Here is a 15,916-nt window from a genome sequence, read left to right as displayed (position 1 = left end):
ACAATTCTTTGTCTACTGCAGCTTGAATAATAGCTGTCATCCTGTTGCACATTAACACAGCAAGTTGTGCATATTACTTTGTAAATCTCTTGATGTTTCTCTCTGAAAGCTATGCCTTAACTTCCCAAGAATCAGAAAATTGTTATCACACTATTTTTGTAACATACATGTTCCCAGAGACAATTTTATTAACTAGTGATTGTGTTGCAAATGTACAGAATCTTCAAGATTATTGCAACATTAATGTGCAACATCTTCCAAATACTACCACATGTAGAATAACAAAACCTTTCTTGCTTGCAAAATATATCCTTCCCAAATGTATATATAACCTCCATAAAGCACATACACTTGACTCCTTTTTAAACAGAGGTTTTTTGTTTGTGCAACAGAGTACATTGTAATTTTGCACTCCTAGATTTTTTGAGTGTGCAAGATTATTTAGTAAAAAAGCAAATATTTCACTGATCTTTCTACTTTAGAATTGAGCTGATTTCTTCTCTATAAACAAATTGCACCTGTTGTCTGGAGTATGTACTTCCTTACAATTATATACAATTTTAGATGTTCTACTTATATACAAGGATCTCTTAGATGATACCCAATAAAACATATTCTAAAATAAAATTGCATAGACATTTGCTGTTTTTTTTTTTTAATATCAATGGTAGAAAATATATTTGTTTGCATTACCTCCTTTTAATCATGAAAGTCTTTTCAGTCATCTCAAGAATAAATTTTGGTTTTCTCTACTTCTTCCTTTCTTAAATTTTACTATTTCTTCTTATGCTGAATCTCCCACATCCCATTTAGCCACGTACCTTTATCATTCAATAATCTTATTCCTAATGCATCCATTTATACCTAATCTACCTTCCCATTTCCAAGCATTTTGTACTGTTTCCCAGCTAAGAGTATCCCATGCTAAACAGCTCAATCCTCCTTCAGGACCCCCATTGTTGTGGAGGTTGTGCTTATTGGGCCTGCAAGTGCTCCAATCAAGACTGGAAGACTGTGGTTTCTTCTCAGGCCCCCCATCAAATTGCTGCCTGTGCTAACATACACTCTTGAGCCTTGTCTTTGGAGACAGTTACTTTTCCTCTGACTCTTTCTATTACCCCCTGCCTCAGGCTGTTTGACAGCTCTAGCAATCCCCAGTTTCTTTAGCCTCTCCACCAGATTCATCTTCAGCTGTCCTGCATCAGAAGGATTTGAGGTTTTTTGTCCATACAGCTCATGTAATAATGTTTCAGCTGGTCGAGAGGCCAAAAAATTTTCAGACACATATGCTCGAGGCTCAAAAGGCAGAGGAGAAGAACAAGGGGAATGCAAAGGAGAATTTGGAGGTGTTGATGGTACAGCAAGTATCTTGGAATGATGAAGCAGTGGCGCTTTCTCCAAGACCGGACTGTTGTAGACCGTGGCTGAGATGCCTTGTTCTTGCAAAAGCTTAGCTAAACTTCTAGTACTACTGAAAGTGGTAGTGGAATCTCTTCTGTTAGTGAGGAATTCTCCAATACTAAGCTTATACAACATGGCTGGGGAGCTTGTAATTACACTGCTTGTACTGCTACAACTTCCAGAGCACGAGGGAGGATACAAAGCACTGGAAAACAAAGCAAGAAAATAAAACATATTAAATATTGTTATTAACAACTTCTGTAGAAAGTGCAAAGGGGGGAGGGAAGGAGAAACCTTTCAGTATTCAAGGTCAGAACTTCTGTGCTGCACCAATTTTAGGCTCTGAATTCATTACATGGTACATACCCCTGTTTATCTGCTTTTCCTTCTTTATTTTCATTGCTTTCTAAAAAATTTAAATGTGAATGTTGCTAATTTAATTAATAAATGCATAAACTGTAGCCTATTTATCAAGTAGATGCTCAATTCCAGATTGCCTGAATATAACTAACTGTTAAGAGTAACAGTAAATGTCCTTACCTGGGTGTAACCTGTGTGATATCAGATGGGTGAAGTATTCTACAAGTAGTAAAAGTAAATGTAGAGTTTGTAGATGAAAGACATTTTCCTGGATTGGAAGCTACAATGCAAATTATAACACATATGATGAAAAGGAGATGGAAAATATACTAGCAGGCTAATGAAAAATTGAATTAATGTGTAATAAATTTAGTAATTCAATGCAAATAGATGAAAGAAAACATGGTCCACATTACTTCAAGTCATCTTTCTAATAAGATGTCTAAGATAAATTATGATTCTTAAACACGTTTTGCTATTTTAGAATGGGCTATTGTGAATATGGCAACTAGAAATGCAGTTGATATATTCTTCCCCATTTGTTAACTATAATTAAAAATGGGGAGCATGTTCAAGCATTCTACAGTTCCTCTTTGGTCCAAATTCCACTTGTGCAATTAACAGTGTTTAAGGATTCTGGTCACATTAATTTCAAGAGCTTGAGTAATTTTATTTGTTAGTATTAATGACAGATAAGTAACATGCCAAGATGAGGTTTAATTATAGTTAAATCAAGTAGAGGGAAATCAAGGGAGGGAGCAGCCAATCCCATGGTCACTCTATATAATGACCATTACTTCAGCAGCAGCTCAAGACTGTTACTGTCATCATCTACTTTACTGTACTAGCCATTATCTTTGACTGAATGTAAGGTTAATTTTTTTTTATTTCCACAAAAGTAACAGAAAAATCACCCTCCTCAATAAAATAGTGAGCAAAACATGATTCAGACTTTAAAACTGTCGCATTTAACTATATATAAGCCTCTGCTATATTAATGGAAAAGAGTTCCTGCAAGTAAGCTTTTTCATTGAAAGTATCTCTGCCTAATTTGGCAGGAATCCTCCCAGCTCCTCACATAACGGTGTATTCCATTCAAGAGGGTTTTTGAACTCTCTGAATATATATTTTAAGAGATTCTGGGAAATATGTTTCCAGAACCTCCCTTATGCAAGTGGGATAGGATCTCACACATTCCTCAAGAATATGTATCTTCTGGCAAGAATTGAACTGCTTTAACAGGACTGATCGCACATTATAAAATAATAAATAAAAAATGATCTGTGAAGTCACTAAAACTTCAGCAGAAATACAAGACTAGGTGGTTAGAAAATTCAACAAAGATTGCAATGGTTATGCTACAAATCCTTACCTGTAACAGGAACTGTCGCTAATTTAACAGGTGGGAGGAAAATTCCTGGCATTGACTTTGGCACTATCTCTTTACTTTCCTCCCATGGAGAAGGCTGTACTTGGAACGTTATACCTTCATCCCTTTCTTCTTCATCTTCTTCCAAATCAGAAAGATAATAGACATCCTCTTGAGACAGTGCTGTGAAACCTTTTGTGACAACACCAGGGCGAGGGTCAAGAATTGTGCCTAGGTTAGGCTGAGCCAGCTGCTGCCAATGAAACAGGGTCTGAGAGCCTAGAGAGGAAGAAACAGAAGTCACAAAAGGCCTTCGCGCAGTGCACGTCTTAATACTTGGCAGCCAACTAAAGAAGTATTAATTGGGAGTTGGAGGCTACTGCACATAATGCAAATTGACAGGATTTTGTAAGATAGGAGCAAATCTAGCAAGGTCTCTCCCACTTGTGGATCCTTCAGATTTAAATCTGAGATGTTTTCCTTTGAAGCAGAAAATAATGGTTTGGGTTAAGACAAAGGCACTATCTTCACTCATTTATTTTCCTTCAGTGAATATCTAGATAGCATTTTAATGGACCAAATGGCAGCAATTTCTTTGCTTGTTAACTCCCACAAAAGTTTATTCTTTCTGTTTCACTGTGAAAACTTGCTTGGACATGGATTGTTTTCAATAACATGGAGTTGGGTGTGAGACACAGAGCTATGTAATAAGGATTAACAGCGAAGTAAGTCAGGCAGAGATACCAAAAGGCACACAATTGTATTCAATAGTTTCCCTCGAATATATAATTTGGATGAAAAATAATCAGAAACAGAATCAAACACCCTTTTTGTGGGACAGCACAAATTTATATCTGGAAGTAGTCTGAGAGATAATGAGGAGGAATGATCAGATAATTGAACCTGAGGCCAGATTACTGCCTGGCTGTAAAGTAGCCACCTGCAGACAACCATATTAAGCTCACAATGAAAAACTGTATTCACTGGAGACTGAAAACAAGACTGTGATCATCTTACCTTCAAGGGGTTTGACGATTTGCAATTTCTCTGGGAGAAGAGAACGCATGCTGCTGGAAGATCCAGAGAAGTCAGCACGTTCTGAATTGCCACTCAGTGAAAGACAGTTCTCTACCGGTTCTTTTTTCTGGTCAGCCAGCAGAAGTATCTTACGCTTCCATTCTTCTTCAAAGAACTGTTTTTCACTCAAGTAATTCTGACAACGGAGATTAAGTCTATATAAAGCAGTGGCTACATCATCTTCTGAAGGGATATCTGGATGGCTCAGCTTCTGAGTTTCCCTGTTAAAATGCAAAATTAAAATTGTATCAATAGGACATAAATTGGTATGTCCATATTTTAGCACAATTTGCCATCCTCATTCTTTTAGACGATTCAGAACCATGTATATGGCATGTTGCTGTAAGCAGAGAAAGTAATGTGCTCCTCTAGTAGTAAGTGATTTGTACTAAATTCCATCCTGTCCCAATTGTCTCGTAACTGTGCTGTCTCCACCCACAGCGAATAGAGTTTGGGTGAAGACTCCATGAGGGAAATCTGTGTAATGGAAGTAAAGTGACCTTTTCTTTGTTGCTTACTCATGTTCTAAATTGACATTATTATACTATTTGAACGATGCCAAAATATTTCCCTCGGCAGGCATAACATTACGTTACTGAAAGGAAAAATGGCTATGTGCAGCCTTCTACTTGATAGTACTCGACATTCATGCGCACATATATATTAAATAAAGCACATAAGAAAAAAGCAGAATTTGGCTTAAAAGAAAAATTCTCCCCTGCCCTCAATTCCCCCCACACCCATAAAAAGCTAGTAGTGCAGAATCCAACACAGCCAATCAAAGCTCAAACACTGCTATTTCTTTACTTGGAAACATCCTCTGCACTGGTCTTTAGAGGCTGAGGTACTTTTCCTTCCACAAGTTGCAAACCAGAATGAAAAGGTTTTGCTGTCATGACAACACTTGAACGATTCGATCCTGGAATGGATAGCGAAACAGGACACGAAGCAGAACGGCCACATATACCATTAGCAAGTTTGACAGTATCAAATATACGTTTCTGTTGAATCCTGGAAAAAAGAAGGGAAACAGACAATAAATACAAAAAGATTTTGCAAGTCTCTTCTGGAAGAGGTTGATAAATATTTCATCTAGTATTAAAAATCACCCTTAAAAACCAACCAATAATACGTTATTTAGCTCATTCTAAGTATGCACAAAAGGTATCTCTGTCATCATCTTCCTTCTTCTCAGCCCCTCCCCAGTTGCTGAAACGGCACCCATCTCAAAAGAGATCGACTGGTAAATGACTGGGTGGTACCAAATATATCACAATTTATAAAAACTGATGCATGCATTTCCCCTCTCACCATCTCACTTTTGATGGACAGGCTTATACCACCCATTTGTTTACACTATGAGAGTTACAGCAACATGTTCTCCTAACCATGATTGCAAATGTTCTCCTAAACGTGTAGTAAAAGGCTACAATAATGACTTCAGAGTTTCTTAGTGGGATTCATGTAAGGGGCAATTAGCTTATTATATGCCTGCACCAATAAATACCCTGAAAAAATGTTGTGAAAATAAAAATGTAGCTGGTAGCTTTTCTAATGAAAGAAAACTAGTCTTGTAATTACTAGAACTGCATGTTCTTATCTTAAAATGTTGTGGAATAATTTTTCAGAGTTTATCATAAATTAAACATAAAAGCCCTGAAGACTTAGTCAAGGATATAATTTCAGTTTGCATTCAGCAAGTTATACATTAGAGAGTATAATTAATACACTGTGTAATAGCTTGAAAATATCTAAATACACATACAAAAATTATATATATATTATATATAGTATATTATTATAAAATAATAATGGACATATATGTGGAACTACATCAATTTGTCTTAATACTATAGTGATAGCAGGGAAGAAGCCCTATAGAAGAACCTGCAAAGTGAGTTAAGGTGGAAAAAACAAGAGCTGCACTTACTTTTGTTTAGACAGTGATTCCTCATCCAAACTTAGCACTTTCTTCATTGTTCCCTCAATTTCTGCTGCCAGAGATTCCTTCAAATTTAAGACAGTAGGAATTAACAAGTTTCTTAAGGTATACCCAGATAAAATGGTAACCTGATTTTTTTTAGTAAGTTTAATAATATCGAGAAAATGTCCCAACGAAGTCCATGTCTGAAGTTTAAGATAGCATTTACATATTACACTCGTACAGATCCATGCTGGTGAAGAGTTAAGTGGTAACTTCAGATTCTTTTCTGCTCAATCATTTCCTTTTCAAAACCTGGGTAAATCTCCATTATTTTAGATTCTCTAACAATCTGGACATTCAGATTATATTACTAAAACAGATATTCTCATCAGCTACCAAGAAAAGGAGATACTGAAGTACAAAAACAACTCCCTTTACAAAGTAATTAAGGAGCTACAACAACATTACTTCTTTGGAGGAATCTTCAGTTAGGACAAAATAAGTACCTCTTTATTCCAAAAATTTATTTCCAGGAAATCAGTACATTCCCATCCGAAAGTTTCCTCATCCTCCAATTATGTGCTATGTACACATCTAAAATTGCTGGGGGACTCCTTATAAAGTTCAGTTACAAGCAAAATGTCTTAACAAAATGTAAATGGTGCCGAAGTGATCGACAATCATAATTTAGAACAGGGACATTTTTCTAAATGCATATTTACTGTTATTAAAAAAGTAACACAGTAGGAACCAATAGCTCTATCTACCATTCAGAAGTGATCTTGACAGCTTGTTTGCAGAACTGCTTTGGCAATTCATTGCTTGATTTCTATAGTACAGTCATACTGAGGTTTTTCCTACAGTAATGAAGGAATGAGGTAATTCCTAATAGCAGCAGTATCTACAAGAACTGGCTATGTTCATCAGAACAGCATTCTTGACATAAGCCCACCTCTCCTAGGCATGTGCGCAATGTCAAAACACACATAGAAAAGTTGCAGGGCTTAATCTACTGCAATGCTACTGATGTTATTCTGACTCTCCTGCTTAACAGAAACCTTGTTGTTTAATCTATTTATATAGGAAGAAAATATTTCATACAATATTTCTTCACAATAAATGCTTGAAATATTTAGTTCTAAGCGTAAAGAACAGATATTACAAAAGGACAACTAAGTAGAAAAATGGCAAGTAATGTTAATATATCATTATACAAGGATGAGAAAATGTAATTTTTCCAGTTTTTCATTTATGAGTTATATCAAAGTTTACATGTCATGACAAACCATACTAATGTTCAATTAAAGCACACCTTCCAAAGACTAGTGGGTTCCCAATATTCTTTCTTAAAAGAAGAGGAAAAAGCAGAAAATGTTATTTCCACAGACATTCTTAACAAGCAGATGACTAAAGATCTGTCCAGAGAATCTGTTCCTTCCTCTTCCCTCAGAAGATAGAAACTGGCACATAGCAGAAAAAGAAACTGGTTGAGAAGTTTGTAGGAGAGACTATTATAATGAGAGTAAAGTCAGAAAGAGGTGGTGGACACAAATCTTAGCTGCAGTTCTATCAAAAGAACCATAGTGTTTCTTCCAAACCACAACAAAACTAAAGGGAAAGTAGCATCAAAACAAGAAGAGTGCCAGTCCTTCTTGTTCAATATTGCTTTCTTTGTTCTCCAAATGAAATAAGTTACTCAGTTAATACAGAAGAAAGTAGGACACAGAAAAAGAAACTAAATTTAGAAGGGATCACTGGTGCCAACTTTCTCTGATATTTCCGAAGAACAACCAGTTCAAGTTTGCCGTTGAAATTTCATCGTACCTAAAACATATTGGCAGGATCAAAGAGCTTAACTAATGGGATCTGCTACAGTCAGAAAGCTTAGATTACCGCAGGAAATGGTCCACACAGCTGGGGTCGGCTGAGAAGGGCAGCCTGGCTAGCTTTACTGCGCAATCCCTTCACTTCTTCTTGTGACTCATGCAACATCCCCAGACATTCTGTATTCCGCTCTTGTACATCATGCAGCTACAAGAATATAAAAGGTCAATCAACCATGAGAAGAAGAGGTACTGAAGAAGCTAATTACATATAATCCAAAGAAATATTATTACCAATGAGATATTTCTGAAATCACACATTAATCAATCACTGATATAATAAATAGAAGATGGACAAACTAGCAATTACAAAATTACAATTCTACTAATGAAATACCTATTTTAAGCATGCTGAAATATGTTAACAGCTGCTGTCCCTTCATTTTTTAAAAAAACTTAAGGTAAAAGAAATGCTATGTAAATTATTTTAGTATCCCTCCAAAAGAGGCCAACACCCAGCATTCCATAGGGGTGCTTTCTTTTGTCCAGTGTGTTTGTTTTCTGCTGGAATAGATTCTAGGGGAACAAGAGAAGCTGCCAGAGAGAGGAGGAATCTATTCTGGTGAAACTGGGGATGATCAGATTGGATACAATCTTAATTTTTAAGTAATGTTTTATATTTATTTGCATGTAATATGTAAGGCTACAAACCTACAACTACTGCATTAAATATCAGGTCTATGTGCTAGATTCACGTGCATAAGGTACAAATTAGCCACAGTCTCTTGAAAGCTTAATGCTGCCTTGAGATTCTCCAAGGTCTTCTGGCCATACAGGAACTCCCAAAAGCCGTTCATGGAAGAGGTCAAAGCAGGCATGCCGAGCCCTTCAGCGACAGTAGAGCAACTCATCAGTTCTGCAGAAGCCTAGTGTTACCAACACAGTGAATTCTGCCTCAGCCAACACAAACATATACAGAATTGCACCATGAACCATATGAAGTATGTTTTATAGATTCTTCATCCTTCAAATATTTCAGCCATAATATTCTGGCAATGGGAAAAAATACTAAGGTATTTATACAATGAATAAAAAATAGTAGGGAGTCTTTTTTTAAGATTCTGATTTTTTTCTTCATTTGTCAAACCAAAAAAAAAGTGAATGGTATCCCAATCAAAGCTGTACACCAAAAAATTCTCTATCAATATTCAGGAAAAATCTGAATATTCTCATATAAAATATTCCCCATTTTTTTTCCATATTTGTTCTCTACACCAAAAATGGGAAACTAGATGGCATCAGTACCTCTGCTGTCAGCTGTTTCTGGGCATCTTTAGAAGCTTGTAGATGCAGTTTCAGTTCTTCCTTTTCAATTACATGCTGAGGGCATACAAAATATGGTTATTTAATCCTACATGAACATGGAAATAATAACTTTTTAATGCAAGTAACTGTTTGACTTTCAACATTTCTGTTCTCTGAACTTTGTGCATACATACCTCTTTGATCTTATGCTGAAGATCAACAATCTGAGATAAGAGGGATGAGATTTCCTCCTGGTATTGAATCAGCTCTTCATCTTTCCTCATCAGCTCTTCACTCATTCTTGCAATCTGAGCATTTGTTTCCTCTAAGACATATAGCAGGATACATGCTTAGTTGAGACAACAGCAGTGTATCACCTATTCTGAACAACAAACTCCTTAAAGCCTTTCACACAATGAAATTATTTCAAGAAAAAGCCAGGAGAAAATGCAATTCAGATAACTGTGTCTGTTTGAATCCTAGATCTCAACAACTAGGATTCTCCATTAATCAAGTTTTAATGGTTTTAATAACCTGCTTAATAGCAACGTTTATTAACACTTCACTTGAAGGCTAGTGGATTTGCAATTAATAATCATATTTAAAGATTGGCAGAGAAAAGGTAAGAGGAATTTAACTTAATAGAAAAAATATAATTTAAAGCTTTACAGATTTCTATTCATGTATATAAATTAGGGAACCTATTACCTGCTAATTATTGAGCTGGAACCCCTTGCAGCATGGCCAGTTTGGTGGGATGATATAAAGTGCAATTCAGTTATGTCTGGAGGGACCCTGAAATACCTCAAGTCTTTTAAAGGACCAAGTGAAGTTAAGAATGGTACAGAGCTCCAACCTGGAAGCATGAAGGTAAACTGGATTTGTGCCTAAAGATCTATTCTCTGTGGAAGATGTGATCAGAATACTCACTGATTTCTTTAACACAGTCAGTGACCAGCTGATGCTCCTTATCTTCATATGTCATGGTTTCAGACTTCAGATGGCATGCCTTCAAAAACATTTAAGAGTTTCAATAATTTAAAAATGAACGCTATCTGTAAATATATTCTTTCTTCCCCATTCTTTGTACAACAGAACGTTCACTGTAGAATATATTCAAATTAGGTGAGTGGAGTCCTTGGGGTTCTCTGAGCTTGGTTGTCTTCTTGCAAACGTTTTGTTACCCAGCTAAATAACATCTCCAGTGCTAGAATGGAATGGGGTTTGCTCTCTGTTTATATACAGTGGCATGCCCTGGCAGTGTTGGTGGGGGTGCGGGTTTTGTTTTTATCCCCCCCCCCCAGTTCCTTGATTAGGGTATTGTTTACTGCTTGATTGTATGTCTGGTGATAATCTTGATGTTAATCTCTGCTTATCTGGGTGATGACTGCTGGTGAGGATATGTTCTGGTCTTTTGTTTTCCTTTCTATTGTCTTTTTTGAATAGTGGGTAGATGTTGTTTACCTCTATGTGCCTGTTGACGCTGCCTTGTCTGAATACCAAGCTTCCAGGAATTCCCTTGCACTTTTGGATTTAGCTTGGTCTAAGATGCTGACAGTTTCCCAGTTGAAACTATGGTTAAGTCTGTCCATGTGTTATGAGATTAAGGAGTTTTCATCATGTCTTCTGACTGCTAGTTGGTGTTCATGGATGTGCTCTGCTAGCCTTCTACCTATCTGTCCTACATAGTGGTTGTTACAGTCCTTACACTGTATGTTGTAGATGATTCCTGGGACAGATGAGGTTAACACCATTACAAATATCTCTAGCAGAGTTATTCTACAGATTTGTATAAAGAAATTACAATATCACTAATTTTATTTTCAATTCCTTTTCTAATGACTCCAAATAAAAGAGTTCACCTTTTTTACAGCACCCACACTACAGAAAAATTTTCACTGAAGCATCCACTGTCAGCTTACATCCCTCTTCTGGTCAGTCACTGTCATCTCAGATCTCACAGCACACATGTGAAGTTGGAATTGCTTTGGGGTCACTTGTATCTACGTTGCATTCTAATGTCCATTTCTTCAATTTGGAGATATCCTTTGGGAGCTATATGCTGCCCTTTTTTGGATGAACGATCCTACTCATCCCTTACTCCACAAGCATGACCTTAGCCATGTTAATATATATTTTTTTTAATGCTTGGATTCATATTCAGTTAATAATATTCAACAGGAATAAGAATGTAAGTTACCTTTGTTCGAAGTAATAGGTTTTCCTCTTCCAGTTCCCTGAGTTTATCATGCAAGATATCCAACTGCAGGAAACCTTGTGACAAATTGAAGGACTCATTGAAGCGAAGTGGTGTGGAACAGCTAGAGTCAGTCTCACTTTCTTCAGAAGCAGTAGATACCACTCGAAGCAGTTCGTCTTTTTTTGTTAGCTCATGCTGTAGTTGGTGAATCTGATTGTAAAGGGCTTCTGTTTACTAAACATAGCCATTTACTGAAAACATTGCAATTTACTCCAGTGGATCAACAGACAAGTTAAAATAAAATTCTACTGCTGTCTCCACCACCACCACAATAGGATACACTAATGCCCCTCCCTTTTTAAAATGATATTAAATATGGATCCCCTCCTAAATTTCAATTTTTATAAGAAGGCTTAGAAATATTAATGGAAGGTGTCTTTGCTCATTCCATGTTCCAAGTATCATATTTTCTTTCCTGGACTGTCATTATCCAAAATACAATAATGTGAACATATATCAATTTTCCTTGGCAGAAGTACTTTTTTTTTTTTGGCTTAAAAGTCAATAGCTCTAAGGCTAAAGAAATATTTATCAGCCCATCATCAACAGTGTGCTTTTTTTAAATTATAGGAAGATAAAGAGCTGTTTCCCATTTCATCATACAAGATAATTCTTTATTTACAATGTGATATATCTATACATGGTCCAGCTGCTTCCTATAAGTAATGACATTAAAATGCATTACATCCATAGGTAAAGTTTATTTATTCCATTTATATCTCAACATTATTCCTTGGGACCTAAAGTAAAGTGATCATCAATCTAACCATTATCCAGACCTAGACTCTTCATAAATTGCAGAATCAAATGCTACATTCTGGGATCCTTGGTTTTTTAACCTTTTCCTATTTTAAGATAGAAGAATCATGGAAATTGAGAATATCATACATATAACTACATACATACAAATATTAGACTAAAATTTTATTTTCTTTACATCGATTGTAATTCCTATTTTATACACACATCTTAATTGCTGTTTAGGATGCAGCATACATAAAGAACAGTTTGAAACATGGTGCAAAAAATAAGCATACAGTACAAGCAAGAGTTCAGCTGAAATATTTAGCTCTGCATAATACGTACATATAGAATTCTTGCACTTTTCTTCATTAAAGAAAGACTAACTTGAAACATCCTAGGAAAGAAAACTTCTATTCTAAGATCAATAGGATGAAAGTTTCCATCTGCTTTCCCATCAGTACCTTTTATAACTAATATGACTTCAACAGATGTTTATACAATACATTAACTTCTTAAAATCCCCAAAACTTAAACCTGTTCACTTACTTTGTCAAAGGCTTGGCCCAACTGTTCCTCCAGAACGTCATTTTGCTCAGTTAGGATATGGTTTCGTCTAAGTAGGGCTTGTCCAATTCGCGCTGCTAATTCTAGGTCTCGATCTTTCTGCTCAGAAAAATCAATAAACAGCACTATTTGTTTCCCAATAATTTATTCAAATGTTATCATTTTCTTCATTTGTGCATATAAAATATTTCACTTTAATGTAGTTTCCCTTTATGTCTTAAGAGACATAAAGACTTAAAGATATGAAAGAAAGGGGAAAAAAGGCATTGCAAGATTTTGTTATATCCAATATATCAGATGCAAATCTGATGTAAAATACATGCAAATCCTGACTTAAGATAAAAATAGTATCCTTAATCAAACAAGGCTAGTTTCCCTGAAAATTTACAGGCATCACATAGTGATATAACAAATACTGGAGGATTCTTCGTAAATTTTCACAATGGACTCAAGTTAAATATTAGAGGAATAGTTAAATATTGGATTTAAAGAATGGTTTCCATTTCCTCCCTTTTGTATTTAGGAAACCATTATTACTGACCAAGTTCAATGTTTTACCACCATTGTGTTTGGAGGAATGGTTACTAACATTCCATTCAGGATCATTCATGTCATTGTTCAGATGGGACAGTGGAAACATTTTGTACATCTTGTTTTGCTGCCTCTTGAATCATCCTGGGCATTCTGATTTAACAAATCCTCTTTTAACTAGCCAGATGGGACAGATTGGAGAGGAGAATGTATTCTTTTTATTAGAGGATCAAATTTAAGTTGGATGGGTTGGTTAATACTGTTGCCTAGAAAGTTGATTAGGTACTTCATTTAATTTCACTGTTTTTTTAAAAAAAATGGTGCCTTCAAGGCAGTCTTGATTCCTGGCATCTGCTTAATTTTAATATTATTATTATTATTATTATTATTATTATTATTATTATTATTATCTCCTTTTATTTTTCATATCTTTCCCTGAGCCTTAGGACTAGCCTTCACAAGAAAATTTATAATAAAAATGTTAAACAAAATCAAAATAAATATTATGAGAAATTGCTTTGTCTGCAAAACTGACACAATGAAAGGAGTCCCTGAAAAACTCTACAGTGAAGGATAAATGTACTCAGTTTTAGTCATTACTTATTAGTGATACAGTACTAACCATGTCTTCCCTCACAGATCATAGTCTTCTTTAAAAAGGTCCTTCTGGATATTTAAAATGTTTTTGGTTCTTCTTAAGATTATATATATATACATATATTCTCTCAGATACAATCTCAGTTTTCATCCTTCTTTCCTTTATTTAGTTCTCTTGTTTTTGGCTTCTTTTTAAACAATTGTACATATGCTAGGGTTTGGGTTTTTGTTTTGCAAAAAAAAGAAAGATTTAAAAATAAGATCAATAAAAACACTGACAGAACAAAAACACTTTAAAGATTGTTAAAGGATACAAAAGAATGTCAGCGGAAGTTCTTGGCAGAGAGGCTGCCATATTTACAAAGTCTTCAGTGGTGACTGCCATGGGAAAAGGCTTTGTCTCTTGTAGCTTTCAGTCTAAATGGTAAGTGTTCCAGAAAATGCTTATTTAAATAAACTGGTACCTGATTATTTTGATATGGCCTAAGGGCTAATCAATAAACTTTGACTGATTGATTCAGAATTTCAAATTTTATTTTATTTTAAATGTCCCAAGAAATAAATACATAATACAGCAAGTCTTTTTCTACTTAGACTGATTTACCAATTGAGATCCTAGGTTGCTAAAATTTTCTAGCCACTAAAGTCATCTGCTGTGAATGTAAGGTCCAACTTCCACCCAGAAGTACACAAAACTTTTTGAATCCGAACCATTCCAAGTGTAGGACACTTTATTCTGTGCCCCTGACTGTAGTGCAAAACAGCTATTTTAAGTGTGAAATAGACTGTTCTGAACATTTTGGAAGAATCTTGAGCCTGAGGTTTTCGCGTATCTCTACCCACCTAAACATATTTCAACCAAAAACTAAATATCTCTATCAAAATCAGCAGTATTTCTGATTAAAAGCACGTTGATTTAGTGAATGTAAAAGCCAGAGGAGGGGTGAGAACCAAAAGAATGAAGATCTACCACTACCCCAATTTCAATTTTTTCTCCAGAGAGCCCAGGGGGAAAAAAACCCAGCTTCACTTGTTTACTTTATTTGAATTAAGTTGTGTGGCCTAATTTATCCCAGAACTGTCACCAAATCTGCCATCACTGTCTCCCTAAAAGTAACCACTGAAGAGAGGAGACAGAGTTTTGCGTCAACTGTAAAGTAGTGGCACCTTAGGAAAAACACAGGACCTTTTTCAGATATTTGGCATTTAAGAACAGACAGAAATCAAAGCCAACATAAAAGCCGTTACTATCCATCAAGCCTCTGAACCAGCCCTTTAGAAAAACACTAGAATCATCTATACTGCAAGCACAAACACAAGCCATCAAGTTCCTTTCTTGAGAACTCCAATCTTCAACTTCCAACCTCTTGAATTCTGTGGTGCCTTGGGTATACCTGTTCCCCAAGGTAAAAAGTTCCACCCAAAGCCAGTAGTTAAGCTGCCACCCCGTTGCTGAATGGGAAGACGCCCTTCCCACTTTACTTAGAATCTGGATCGAGCATAACAGGAGATTCCCCTTCCCCACAACTAAACTTATAAGTAACTGGCTCCAGTTTTCCTTTGTAAATGGGTCTACCATATCCAAGCTATTTTTGAGTATGTGGACATAGTTCTGGTATAAACCTGACATTGGAGTATCAAAGAATAAAGAACTGAAATCAAGAAAACAAAGTCTTGGAAAATAGGATAGCTATGCCAAGTCATAGGAGGCCTAAAAATACATACCAATGCTAACAATCATTAACTTACAACTCAGCAAAGGAAGAAACAGTTGAAGGAACAGAGGGTGGAAGCCCACTAAGGCTACTAAGCAAAGCAACACTGAAAAGAATAAAATAATTGTCAGCCTTGCGAGGTAGCTCAGACAAGAAGTACACCCAGAAGTGTACCTTTATTTGAAAGTTACATTAACAGAATCTTGCAAGTCTGAAAATACATCTCTCCCCCCTTGCCTTTACAGT

At 35.8% G+C, this 15,916-nt stretch overlaps 1 protein-coding gene across 3 annotated transcripts in view; it reads right to left on the bottom strand.

The window, feature by feature from the left end:
- Positions 1-535: 535 nt before the first annotated feature.
- Positions 536-15,916, bottom strand: part of TRAK2 (trafficking kinesin protein 2) — a 37,686-nt gene continuing 22,305 nt past the window's right edge. For all 3 annotated transcript variants that reach the window (XM_025167487.2, XM_088135659.1, XM_025167488.2), the window contains 12 exons: positions 12,810-12,926; positions 11,460-11,669; positions 10,190-10,268; positions 9,454-9,584; positions 9,260-9,334; positions 8,025-8,162; positions 6,138-6,214; positions 5,015-5,218; positions 4,148-4,428; positions 3,134-3,409; positions 1,942-2,041; positions 536-1,606 (listed from right to left, as the gene is read on the bottom strand). In XM_025167487.2, the coding sequence (XP_025023255.1) occupies positions 934-1,606; positions 1,942-2,041; positions 3,134-3,409; positions 4,148-4,428; positions 5,015-5,218; positions 6,138-6,214; positions 8,025-8,162; positions 9,260-9,334; positions 9,454-9,584; positions 10,190-10,268; positions 11,460-11,669; positions 12,810-12,926 (2,361 nt within the window). In that variant the 3' untranslated portion in view covers positions 536-933. The remainder of the gene's footprint in view (positions 1,607-1,941; positions 2,042-3,133; positions 3,410-4,147; positions 4,429-5,014; positions 5,219-6,137; positions 6,215-8,024; positions 8,163-9,259; positions 9,335-9,453; positions 9,585-10,189; positions 10,269-11,459; positions 11,670-12,809; positions 12,927-15,916) is intronic.

The sequence above is a fragment of the Python bivittatus genome, unplaced genomic scaffold, assembly GCF_059951505.1.
Source record: "Python bivittatus isolate LINGU-HERP-01145 unplaced genomic scaffold, Pbiv_v1 ctg000200_np1212, whole genome shotgun sequence".
NCBI lineage: Eukaryota > Metazoa > Chordata > Lepidosauria > Squamata > Pythonidae > Python > Python bivittatus.
Note: the sequence above shows the minus strand (reverse complement) of the source record. Positions and strands in the feature narration are given on the sequence as shown.